General features: G+C 44.7%; 1 protein-coding gene across 1 annotated transcript in view; it reads left to right on the top strand.

The window, feature by feature from the left end:
- The window catches only part of gfra2b (GDNF family receptor alpha 2b), a 164,339-nt gene that overhangs the window by 131,230 nt on the left and 19,842 nt on the right, over positions 1-13,267 (top strand). The window contains exons 6-8 of the mRNA XM_004561831.4: positions 6,947-7,056; positions 8,224-8,364; positions 12,926-13,110. Of these exons, the coding sequence (XP_004561888.1) occupies positions 6,947-7,056; positions 8,224-8,364; positions 12,926-13,110 (436 nt within the window). The remainder of the gene's footprint in view (positions 1-6,946; positions 7,057-8,223; positions 8,365-12,925; positions 13,111-13,267) is intronic.

Raw genomic sequence — 13,267 nt, 5'->3', positions numbered from 1 at the left:
AATACAATAAAATGATCGAACACAAATCTGAACAGATGGTATGAAAGGCTAGCTACAAGTGCAGCTAAAGATATTGCAGGGCAGACGTGACTCATGAACACTTGCTGTCTAAAATTCTAATAAAAATATTAACGTTTATTAAAGAAAATATGGAAAAATATTTTAGCTAATGTTACAAATAAAAGTGTTATCTAAACAGAGGCTAATGAGTTGAAAATGGTCCCTTAATGGAATAAATCTCCACGAAGTGGAGCAGCAAACCGAGGCCTCGGTTGTCATCTGATGTAGACGGCTGAGTCCAGGACTTCTATGATGGCTGCTGCCTGGAGCGTCTGAGCGGTGGCTGTAAAGCCGGTACCTTTAAACCAAAATTCAAAGAGCGTGCTAAATGTAATGACCGTAAGAAGAAGTTCATACAAACATGTCTGAACACGAGACGATGGAAACACATCAAATCAAAGAAAGACTTGAACGCTCGGGAACTTCCTGCCGCTGTCACACGAACACCTCCGCGCGGTAACCTGCAGGCATGACTTTTTCAAACATATTTTTTCATGCATGCTGTTCCAGAGTCCTGGTATTACGAGGGTCTGAGTCTAATTCAGAGGAAACATCTTAGGTCAGGCAGCGTACAGTACATCTGCTCCATCTCTCTGCCGGTTGATGATTAGTGGAGATGAAACTTTAACGAGCCCTGCAGGGAGATGAGTGCTCGGCAGGATTTGATCAAGTGGTTTCTGAGGCAGCAGACTGCACTCCTCAGCTAAATCTGCCCCAACTCCTCTGCTGTCTTTGGCTCTGCCATCATCGCTCTCTGACCTTCATTTGTCACCATGCTAACTACTTCCTGCACGGGTAAAGCGCTTTGTTTCAGGGTAAAATACTCTGATTATTTTAGTGGTGGTGGATATGAGTCTGGATATGAACCCGTCAATGCCTTTACTGATGCCCTCAGGTTCCTGTCATCAGTCTTCTCAGGTTTCACAGAGTGGAGGAAAGAGTCTGAAACATCCGGTCTCAAAGATGAGTCAAAACCAAACCTGTGCCTGCTCAGTCTTTCTGTTCATGAGTAAAATATTAATTAAGAGATTAATAAGATGTTCAGTGTTTAAAGCCAGGTTTAAAATTTGATGTGAATCCACTTTTCTGGGTCATGGCTTCCATGCGTGTTGTATTAAGTTTGAAGAGCTGATTAATTTGACTGAGCATCCTAAACTTCAGCAAATATTCTGTCACAGTCTGGCTGAGGCAGACTGTATGTAGTAAGGAGTGGACTCAAAATGCAGACACGAATGAACTGATAGAAAAATACTAAGGCAAACAAGAGGAGACTAAATAAACAACCTAAAACTGACCCTGAAACTGATCAATAAAACAAAAATGTTCACAAGAAAACCTGGAACTCAAACAGTCCGAAACAAAAGGCCCACGAAAGGCACAGGAGCCCAGGAAACAGTTAATAAACATTTCAGGAGCTGACCCTGACTCCAGGTGAACAAAGGGGCTCTCCTGGGCCTCCAGCAGGAACAAAGGCAAGGCCAGCAGGTATGGAGACCTCCAGCAGAAGGGACGCTAACTGTAGCTGCATGGGGCACACAGCCGGCACAGGATGCAACGGCTGGGGCAGTGCAGTGCAAACAGTCTGTCCGGGATTTATTAATAATAATAATAATAATTATTATTATTATTGGATTGGATTTATATAGCGCTTTTCAAGGCACCCAAAGCGCTTTACAATGCCACTATTCATTCACTCTCACATTCACACACTGGTGGAGGCATGCTACGGTTGTAGCCACAGCTGCCCTGGGGCAGACTGACAGAAGCAAGGCTGCCATATCGCGCCATCGGCCCCTCTGGCCAACACCAGAGATGCAGTCCCCTGCTGGCTGAATGAGCTCACCGGAGCTTCCAGCAGAGGATGGAAGTGGCTGAAAAGATGGCTGAGCAACTGACTGAGCTGGTGACAGAGCTAATGGGTGAACTGGAAACAGAGCTGATGCCTGAGCTGAAGACTGAGCTGAAAACTGAGCAGGTAACAGAGCTGACAACAGCCAGGTCTCCTAAGCCTCCAGAACACGATTGTACCCGTGCATGTACGACCAAAGCCTCGTACATGCATGCACGTTTGTGACTGTGTGATGACAGAAGGAGGCATAAATGAAAGCCCTTCATAAAACCCAAAGCAAAAGGCACTATAGAGGTGCAGACCTACTTTTTAAGTTTTCACCCAGTAAACGTGAAGGTTTGAAGTCAGACAGATGGAGCTGATCCTCAGGTCACTCGAAGTAATTATTAGTAGGAAAACTGCAGGAAGGTCATGGGCTGATGGTGGTGATGTCCTTTAAAAACCAGCCTCGTGTGGTAAACCCTCTCCTCATGCATCCTTAAAACTAACAAAGAGCTCGACGGCAGTTGGCTCATGCCTCACATGGCATCTGCCACGACGAGGCAGCAAAGGGCGAAGGGGCAGGTGTGTGTGAGTGTGTGCGATGGTACGGTGTGTGTGTGAGTGATGGTACTTCTGTCTCTGGAATGAGCAGTTTGAAGGTTAGGTGAGGTTTGAGGGTGCAGACTCAGTTTAGCCGCAGGTCACTGGCAGGCTGGTTTAGGTCAGGATGGTCCTCTCATAAACACAGCTCTGGTCTCTCATGTGAGAGCAGGTGTGTGTGCTGGTATGTGCAGGCGATTCAAACACAAAGATCAGATTTAACAAAGACACAAAAATAAGCTTATAAACTAGTCTGAGTCTCAGTAAGGTCTCATGTTTGTGCAGTTACTCACAGACCCACACTAACCAGTCCGCACCATCATCACCGATCTCTGCCTGTATTTCAGCATAAAGCTGTAATACAGGCTCCAAGCTTACTGAGGATTTATGCTTCAGCTGGAAATCTGCGCCATAACCAGCGGTGTAATCTGACCTTTCACTTTTTTAGAGATCTACAGCTACTGTCATTGGTCTGTTCAGCACTCTATCAGTTAGAGAGAAACGGTCATCGTCTTAGCATAAAGAAAAATAATCATAATCATCAACAGAAGGACTCACAGATGTCAGCAGTTTCCTGGAGAGTATAACGTCCCCGCATAGTTTCTATGAGCTGGACTGGCCGGGACACGAGCACATGGGACTCAAAATACAGAAATACAGCAACATCATCACACACTCACAGAGACAGGCCTGCAGTGGATGGACGGATGAAGCACTGCATTCCTGTGAGTTTTATTTTTTTGGTCCAGCCTCCACCAAGTTCTGGAGGGTCTGGTTCTGCTGAGGCCCGGGAACTTGTGAAGTTTAGCAGCAGGTCTGAGAAAGCTGAGATCACTTGACCTTCATCAGTGACAGCCTTCCTTGGAGATGCTTAGAGGATGTGTTCAAGTGAGTGAGTTTTGTCATAATGTGCCTGTGTAAACACACACGCACACACAGACACGCAGACCCACACACAGACACACACTCAGTGGCCTCTGTTTGAAAGTCACTCTGCAGTCGGCCTGTCACACCCGATCACTCTCTACAGCCACCACACAGTCATGTCTTCCGTGTCACGCTCTCGTGTCCTCTCTGAGGACATGATGCAGTCCTGCGATGGCAGCCAGCTAAAGCTCGGCGTAAACACAAAGCCCATCACGCTGTCTCAAACAGCGACAAGATCACACGTCTCCGTCACCACACGCCACCTTTCACCTCACCTGTCTGTCAAAAATTTTCAAGAGAGAAGAAGAAGAGCGACGTTAAAGAGACGAAGCAGGTGAGAGGCTTTAAGAGGAGAGCGAGACAAAGGAAACCAAGAGGAGAGACGGGATGTGAAACACAAAAGTAGGACAGGCAGTAGATTAAGCTCAGCAGCTTTACTCTTATTGCCTGTGACAGTTTCTTGTGCATTAACATATGCATGATGTAGTGGATACTGCAGGACATGCACGCAGGAACAGCAGATAATCTCCCAAACTACTGCATGAATCAGGCGGATATTTCCACAAGGATTTTCAGCTCTCAGGAGAGTTTGCTGGGCATCTGTTCGATCTGTTTTTAACAATGTTTGCATTTCTGAAGGACTTTACACTTCGACAGTGCAAATAACGGCAGTCTGAGTGCTACATACCCACTTTATACTCCATTCACAGCACTTAAACAGCATTAACACAGGCGTTGTGTTGAAATCTCTCTGCTCAGTGGATAAACTGGGCATGGCGTGAATGATTTGAACTGGTTGACTGGGAAATGTCTGTGTTTTTACCTCAAGAAGAACTAAATCCAGAAGAGCAGACTCTTTGAAACAGGACTCTATCCTCTCCCTGTTATCAGAAAATACTGGAAGCATATCAGCAGATTAATCTGTCATCGAAATAAAGTAAATTATGTCCTTACAAGCTGTTTTGGTTACCTTCCCAGTGACAAATCATCAGACCCCTATAGCACCTCAGCCGGGTGGTGGGAACACTGCAGGGCAGGCTCTTTCAGGCAGGGTCTCAGCCATAAGCCCATCTGTCTGGGGAGACCCTCTGCCTTTGTTCGATTCACAGTCTGGTCCAGTTTTCCTGATGGTGGCATTATCAGATGATCCAAACAAAAGAAATAAAGCTTCCTTCAAAGCTGTCTGTGCTCGGCCTGAGAGGCAGGCTCCTCCACATCGAAAGGAGTCAGCCGAGGTGGCTCATCACCTATCCAAACAGCGGGATGGGATCCTGGAACAGACCGAGGACAAAACAGATAGAATGTGTTCTCCACCTGATTGGTTAAACCCATGGGCTAGTCTGTCCACATGTCAGCTGCTAAATGGTTCCTGTCTACATCCGGCCATTTTAAAAAGCCTGCTCCCAGCAGCAGTGTTTTGGTCCTGTCCCTGATCTCCAAACCTCTGATAATTCAATGTTTTACATGGAGAAACAGTAGCTCTGCTCCCTGCTCGTTACCTAAATTGTGTAGTTTAAATGGCTGCTCTCTCACCGCGGTTGTTTTCCCCTGTGTTCAGTCAGTTATGGAGTTTGGTGTCATGTAGGGATGCATGTTTAATGCATCTTTGGTGTGCCGCCCTTCCTCTTGACTAAACATGTGTTGATAAACTGCACCTTTAACTGAGAATTACTGGTTGGTTTGTGGGCGAGGCCGTGGACTGTGGTTTAACATTAATTTGGCCCTCATAAATAGCAGGAAGTGGATGCATGCATGGACAGTGACATCACTTACTGCAAAGAGTCCATCAGAGTCTGGCCCTTCTCTCTCTTTCTTCAGTCAGGTCTGAATTTTTTGCACATGCACAAAAGCTGACTCATCAGTTTGTTTTGAGGGCCGAACCGGACTCAGCGTGAGGTCCAGACTGCAAGGCAATGAGAGGCAAGCCCATGAAGCTTATTAAACACAGTTTGTTCATCTCTCATAAGCAGCCAACTGTGGCACTGCCGTCGCCCATCTTTCATGAGGGGAGGATATTTTTCCCCCAGTGTCTCATTAGCATCCACGCTGCTGCCAAAACAACCCGTCTTCTTTCCAAAGAGTCCAAATCAGCCACTTTTTGTCTTTGGAAATTTTGGTGTGAAAGACTTCAAACATAATCTGTTGGATTTACTTCCACTCGTCTGTGAGTGTGGGACAGGTCTGTATGATAAATGTAGAGAGGAAAAACTGTCCCCTTCACATCTGCGAGAGTCGGCTCCCATTCATTTCCATTTCTGTAGCTGTTACAGCGTATGATGCCATCTGTGAATCATTTTCAGCTAAATAAAATTGCTCTTTTCTTACTTTCTTTATGTTAGTCACTCTGTAAATCCATCTGTTTTAAAAGTTTGCTGATCTGAGCGAGATGCAGGGTGAAGCTCAGCGATAATCAGGGCGTGTCCTCAGCATCGAAACTGTTACACAGAGCTGAACGTCATGTTTCCCACACGCCTCCATTGTTGGCGCTTTGACTGGGGCTTTGACGTCACCTCGCCACACTCTTTTCTTCTTCTGTGGTTTAATGACACCTGCTAAATCACCTCCACCAGCTGTTGTGCTCCATCAACCGATGATAAATCCCATAAAAAAAAAAAGTCAACCCCAGAGGTTGTTTGTGCAGCTGCTGCTTATTACAGTCCATTGTTAGGCTTAATTACTAAGGACCACTCAGTGTCATGTGACCATCAGTCCTTCCTGCAAAACCCCCCAAAATGACACGTGTTTGCTTTCAATGTTCACGGGAATGATTCTGCAGACGTGACGAGCAGCATGCAGGATTTAAAAACACACTCTCATTGAACCACCCACAGCATTACACTGCCTGTCCCTTGTGCCTGTTCAGCTGGGGCACACCAGGAGGCGCTCGATGGAGTGAATAGAACAAAATGTTATTTCCAGCTGATTGTACACAAAAGTCTGTTTCATTTTTGCTTCCATAAGTCCAGCATGAAGGAAAACTACTCTTCTGTCCTTTAGTTTTTCTCACAGCGATTGCCATAAAATGCTAGCACTCTGCTAATGTGTGCTGATTAGCTGGTTCAGGATTTAGGGCAGGTCTTCCTCCCTCAATGGTGTCCGTTTCGAAGCGATGACTCTAGCAGATGTTAGCAGCGTCGTTAAAGCCCAGCAGAAGCTACCATGTGTGTAGAAGCAGCAGCTGATTGTGGTGGTTGAAGGTGATGCTAACAGGGGGCTGCTGCTTGCTTTACACCCCAATTCAAGATGGGGGACGCCGTTTCCGTAAACTGACAGAAAGGTCTTTCATGAACATCTAAAAATAGAAGTGTTTCGATTGTCTCAAGCCCTTTGGGGGAGGTTTATTCTCCAGAGGCAAAGAACCCCATTCACTCTAGGCAAGCTTGACAGCACCCCCCCCGACACACACACACACACACACACACACACACACACACACACACACACACACACACACACACACAGCTGGTAGCTGTTGGCCAAATTACATCATGTTACTGATGTTTTTTGTTGTGTTGCTTCCTGTTGCAGGTCTCGGCTCGCTGATTTCCACATGAACTGCCAGGTGACACCACACACCGTCACCACCTGCCCTCACGATAACTACCACGGCTGCCTCATGTCCTATGTCGGCCTCATTGGTAAGTCTAGCCTAAACTCGGCTAACCTTCTGATGTGTACATCATCAGTGGTGATGGCCCCAACCCTAACCCAAATACTGGAAACAGAATTAAAGTGTTTGATGGAGTCGGTTAGACTGTCGTTACAATACTGCTTGCCTTTTATCACAGTTTGGGTCACACATGCTGAAAACTGACATCTGAATGACTTCATTAGTACGGTGGCCCTGAGAGGCCAAACGGACTGCAACTTAAGAAAACACCAGCAATAAGAAAAACGCTGCAAAAGCACACAAAACACAACGGAAATAGGAAAAAACAAAACAGAAATAGGAAGAACAAAAACAGAAATAGGAAAAAACAGATTTCCAAAAGCACAAGGGAAGTGCTTCTGGGGAGACAATAACCCGACGGACCAGTTGCAGAAACCCAAAACATGGTAGGTGTGTTTTATCATGATTCATATAATACTGATGACAGATTCTTAGGCTAATAGTTAGGCTAACACACTTACCTCTCATCTTTTCTTTCCTCACAAAACCATTAGATCCTCCACTTCTTTTAAGTGTCTCCCAGCGCAATTCTTAGCACATTTTGATTCCTGCAACTGGTTCGTCGGGTTATTGTCTCCACAGAAACACTTGCCTTGTGCTTTTGGAAATCAGTTTTTTCCTGTTTCTGTTTTTGTTTTTTCCTATTTCTATTGTGTTTTGTGTGCTTTTGGAGCGTTTTACTAATTGCTGGTGTTTTCTTAAGTTGCAGTCTGTTTGGCCTCTCAGGGCCACCGTAGATTAGTAATTAATTCTGCTTTCTCAAAATATCTTCCTGTTTATAGTAGAACCTGACCTAACCTGTGACAGGTGTTTGGTACAGAGATCCTCCAGCACAGAGTTAGTTGTTTAGATCTAATGAGTTCAGGTAACTGTGCCTTCCTCTAACTTTACCACATGACCTGTTTAGTGAAGCCAGCCTGTTCGTTTCTGGCTGTGATCAGCAGCCACTTGACCGTTATTTAAATCTTTCAGTTGAGAATTAAGAGCAGAGAAACATTCTACTGGTGACTCATTTCTTCTCTGGAAATCTTTCAATGATTCAATTCCCAATTTGCAAAAATCCTCTTTACCTTTCTTCCCGGCTAATCTCCACCCTAATTCTTATTCCTCTCCTCCTCCCCCCTCCCTGCCTCAGGCTCGGATGTAACGCCAAACTACAGCGACAGCAGCCCATCCAACATCACTATGAGCCTGTGGTGCACCTGCAGGGGCACCGGCCACCAGGAGCACGAGTGTGAAGCTTTCCACCGCGATTTCACACACAACACCTGCCTCAGTGAGTGCTGCATGCCTGATCAGGAGAGTCAGAGCTGTAAAGTGCTGATCCTCTCCAGTTAGTCTGGAGAATATTTACCTAAATAATCCAGAAAACAAAATTATTAATCAAACAGGTTATAAGCCAATCAGCCTTCACACTGCTGTAACAACATGTGAACATACCTGCAGGTAGTTTTATGCTATATGTTTTCTGTTTGTTGTCTGATGGATTCAGTCATTTATGGATCTGAGTTTATGAAGCTGCTGCTAACAGAAATGTATCTTCCCCCTTTACACTGAAGGGGTGGAAATTCATGGAAATTCAAAATTTCAGCTCTATCATATTACAGAACTCAGAACAGAATTTTTCATTTCTATGTTGCTTATCAATGATGTTGCCTGTTTAGGTTATGCATTTTCCAAAAACTGTTAATTGATTATTCCATAAAAGGAGAGTGATTTGGGCACTATAATTTAGTTTACAAATATGAAGCATAGAAAAGCAGAAAATATTCACACTGAATAATTTCTTATGTTTAAATGTCTTAATTATTGATTGTAGAAATTATTACATTTAAAAGTAGGCTTCATTTTGGGAAACCATTAAATGGTTCATAAATAATGAGACTTTCAGACTTTAATGTAGAAATGTTATCAAACTCTAACCCAAGCTGTGCAGAGGTGTGGAACTGCAGTATGAGGTTAAATCAATGAATAAAATCATGATACATGTTACTGTTAAATGTGTCGTCTCAGCACATGAAATGCTGAAAACGTTGGCATGGTTAAAGAAACAGAGGTGTGAGTGAGGCGGATAATTGAGGGGAAAGGTTAGTGGAGGAGGAAAAACAGAGAAGTACGAGCCGATGTATTGAAGATCCCCAGATACCTTCTTTAAATAACACTGACCCAGCTCCAACATCACCTCTGCGCCTCCTCCATCACACACTTCATGCATTCATGTATATGTGAAAGTCAGTCAGTTAATGAAGGATGAAGCCTGTTTATGATGTACATGTCTCCAAATATTCAAACCCAAAAGTACTCAGATTACTGGACTGTGCTCTGATCAGGCTCAAAACTGTGAGCTCTGTCAGGTGACGGGAATAACACTGATTATCTCTTCATCACGGCTCCTGTTAGTGTGCGGGAGTTATCATGGATCAGGTGAACTTCGGACCCACATTCCAATCCATGGAGGTCCACCTCCCAGGTTACGGCCTGAAAGCACCTGCATGTTGGTGCAGATACCTGAGCACAGCGTCAGGGCTCGAGTACCCTCTCCATGATCTCCCGGTCTTTCAGAAGACGCGGCGGCACGTTAACGTTTAACAGGGGCGGAGAATGCTCTCTGCAGTCGAGGTGTAGTCAGACCTGGACAAACACGTTTTGTGTTCAGATGCAAGAATAACCTTCAGTTATCTGAACGTGATTTGCTGCACTGAGGCAAGCAACCTCTGCCTTGTGTTGAGTGGGTTGCATTGCACCACTGTGTTCATTAATCATTCTCCAAACAGACCACCATGGATCCTACCAACAGACTCCACAGACCAGTGTGTTGGGCTTAAAAAGTTGTTGGTGTATCTCTGTGCTGGTCTCAGTATGAATTCCCATAAACACACACAGTTCAGCCAGACTGTGGTGTAAATACTAACTTGTGTATTCTTTATTCTGTATTCAGCCCTCGTGAAAATGGTCGATAGTCATTCGTCTTCAGTTTGTTAGGTTATATTTTCATCTCCAAGGCCAGTGGATCCCCAGAATGTAAAAAAGACCAGAAAAAACACTCAAAGCCATAAAAGAAGGTTAAAATTTGATTTTCAATGTGCATTATTCATATGTATAAACCAGGATTCCTGCAATCCATAAAAGGTCTTTAATTAATTAAACCAAAAATGACATAACTGGGGTTAAATCAATCTTTTAAAAGTCTTTGCAGTGAAAGAAAACACCTGTGTCTCCAACCCTGTGTCTGTTTGTTTCTTTAGTTTTATAGTTGTCATGCTGGCCTTGAATTTCATCATGAGTTGCATTTTTAACCCTTAAAAGTCTTACATCGAATCTGAATCTGGTCTGAAGCCATAGCGTCACTTATTACTGTGAAGGTTTTTCAGGTTCAGTACTCAAAAATCCCATTATTCAGTGCAGTAAACATCAAAGTATTTGGACTCCTTCAAATGAAGAAACAGCAGATAATAACCAAGTGATCCCAAATCATCCTCAGGGGATCCTGGGTGGACACAGAGTTAACAGTTCACCCAAAACTGTAAATGTTAGCTCAACAAAATTCCCCATCCTCCATCAACCATGGGTATCTGCATTAAATGCCATGGCTGTCCTTCTAATTGATGGTGAGATACTGAGGTATTTGGAGGAGGCTGTGAATGAAGGAGAGGTGGAGTGAGTCAACATCTAACTGGTAGACAGATGACTTTATTCGAGGCTGCTCCGCCTCAGTATCCCCCAGTATGCCCCAGTATCTGGCTAAACTGTACCCATACCAAATACCAGGTTAACAATGACCACCTCGGCCTCTGTTAGCTAACAGGTTGCTGGTGGAAACTGTGCTCCTGTTGGCCATAGAGCAGAGGGGGAAGGCATATTAGAAGGCAGTGAGAGAGAAGGAAAGGCGGGAGTGAGGAGGTGAGAGTAGGGATGCTAAATGTGGGACTACGATGGTAAACAGAGAGAAAAGACCTCAGAGAACGCCCATGGATGTTGTAAAGGAGGACATTCGGAAGGTTGGTGTAACAGAGAAGGATGGTGGGATAGATGGAGGCAGATGATCCATTGTGGCGACCCTTAAATGAATCAGCTGGAAGAAGAATATCTTCTGCAGACTTTCACAAAGCAGCAGCAACATAATCAACATAATCATAATCTTCTCCCAGTCACCACACCTGTGTCTATGTTTGCCTGACGTCTGCAGACAGTAGAGGTGATAAGCTAAGAGTGTAGCATGACCATAAATGATTGCAGAATCTGCAAAGACTCTCACAATATGCTCAGATGAAACAATGGCACAAAGATGGCACACACTGGAAACACTACACATCCTCCAGTGTGACACAAATCCAATGACTTTTGTTTCTGTTGATAAAAAGTTATTTCAGCTATTTAGATTTGTAGTTCTTCGAACTGAGCATTAGATTAGATAGCAGGAAGAAACGGGTTCATTGGTTATGAATATGACTTTAGGTAAGTATTATATATAATATAGCAAAGGTTTCCAGACACCCAGGTGACCAGCTGAATTAGGTCACTTCAGGCTAGACTTGGGCACACTTGGGCTGGATTCTGACAGGTGTGCCTCAGTAATAATTGTCTAAGGAGCTTGGAAAGAAAAGCGTCTGGACTTCTTTAAGTTGCTTGAAGACGTTTCACCTCTCATCCGAGAAGCTTCTTCAGTTCTAGGGTCAAATGGTGGAGAGTCCCAGATTTAAACCCCGTGGGAGTTTCCCCCCAAAGAGGGACAAAAGGACCCCCTGATGATCCTCTACCTAATCACATGAGCCAAGGTGTGAAAACGGGTGTGGGTCACAGTTGGTGTCGTAAGCCACCGCCTCTGTTCAAAGATGGTCGCTCACAGTGGACATAAATTTATTTATTTATTTAGGACAGTGCATGTTAATGAACATAAATGTAAAAAAAATTACATGAATGTAAACATACCAGATTATAGCTACATTGGAGAGACCAAACAGCCACTTCACAAGCGCATGGCACAACATAGAAGAGCCACCACCGACAGGACAAGACTCAGCAGTCCATCTGCATCTAAATGACAAAGGTCACTCTTTCGAGGATGCCAATGTTCACATTTTGGACAGATGGTTTGAAAGAGGAGTGAAAGAAGCCATCTATGTCCACTGTGAGCGACCATCTTTGAACAGAGGTGGTGGCCTACGACACCAACTGTCTGCCATCTATAATCCAGTTTTGAGATCCCTTCCCAGACGCCTTAACGCCCACTCACATCCTGGGCCATCTGACCTCAGGAAATCACATGATAGGGTGGGGCCAGGTTTCACAATGAGCTCACCCAAAACCCTGGCTGATTGTGACCCACACCAGTTTTCACACCTTGGCTCATGTGATTAGGTAGAGGATCATCAGGGGGTTCTTTTGTCCCTCTTTGGGGGGAAACTCCCACAGGGTTTAAATCTGGGACTCTCCACCATGTGACCCTAGAACTGAAGAAGCTTCTCGGATGAGAGGTGAAACATCTTCAAGCAACTTAAAGAAGTCCAGACACTTTTCTCTCCAAGCTCCTTAGACTACGATGACCTGGTTGACTTAGAACATTCACAGACATACTCGCTAATAATTACCAGTTTGATTGAGCTTGGAGGGTTTGGCTTGTTTTGGGGGGAATTTAGGACCCAACAGTGAACCATGTGTGCTGATCTAAATTTAGGATACAGACCAGCGTCAGATTCTTGTTACCTACCTGGAGGAAGGCCAGGTGGCAGCTGCCTCTTGATGAGAAAACAGTAATTGGTTGTCAGGTCAGTGTGGTTCTCAGCAGGTGTAGAAAGTTCTCGCTCTTTCTCTGACCGCCCGTCTCTATCTCCACACAGAAAATGCCATCCAGTCGTTTGGTTACAGCTCGGAGGGAGGGACTCTTTTCGTAACCGAGCCGTCATCCACTTTCCTGCCCCCTGCCGGGCCTCCAGTCATCGCCAAACCTGCTCCCTCTCTGCACGGAAATGCAATCAAACCCCTGGACAGTGCTTGTATGTTTTCCACTTGTGCGAACCTGCAGGTGAGTTTGGATTAGGCCTTAGTAATCGAGTATTCTAGTGATTATTTCATTGATTAATCAAGCAATTGGATAAGAAGTACTTTTGTCTTATTGTTGAGCAATAATAAAAACAGGAGGCAGAAAGAGTTGTGACGGCATTTTATCTCCTGGATGAGGT

This window comes from Maylandia zebra, linkage group LG7 (assembly GCF_041146795.1).
Source record: "Maylandia zebra isolate NMK-2024a linkage group LG7, Mzebra_GT3a, whole genome shotgun sequence".
Lineage (NCBI taxonomy): Eukaryota > Metazoa > Chordata > Actinopteri > Cichliformes > Cichlidae > Maylandia > Maylandia zebra.
Note: the sequence above shows the minus strand (reverse complement) of the source record. Positions and strands in the feature narration are given on the sequence as shown.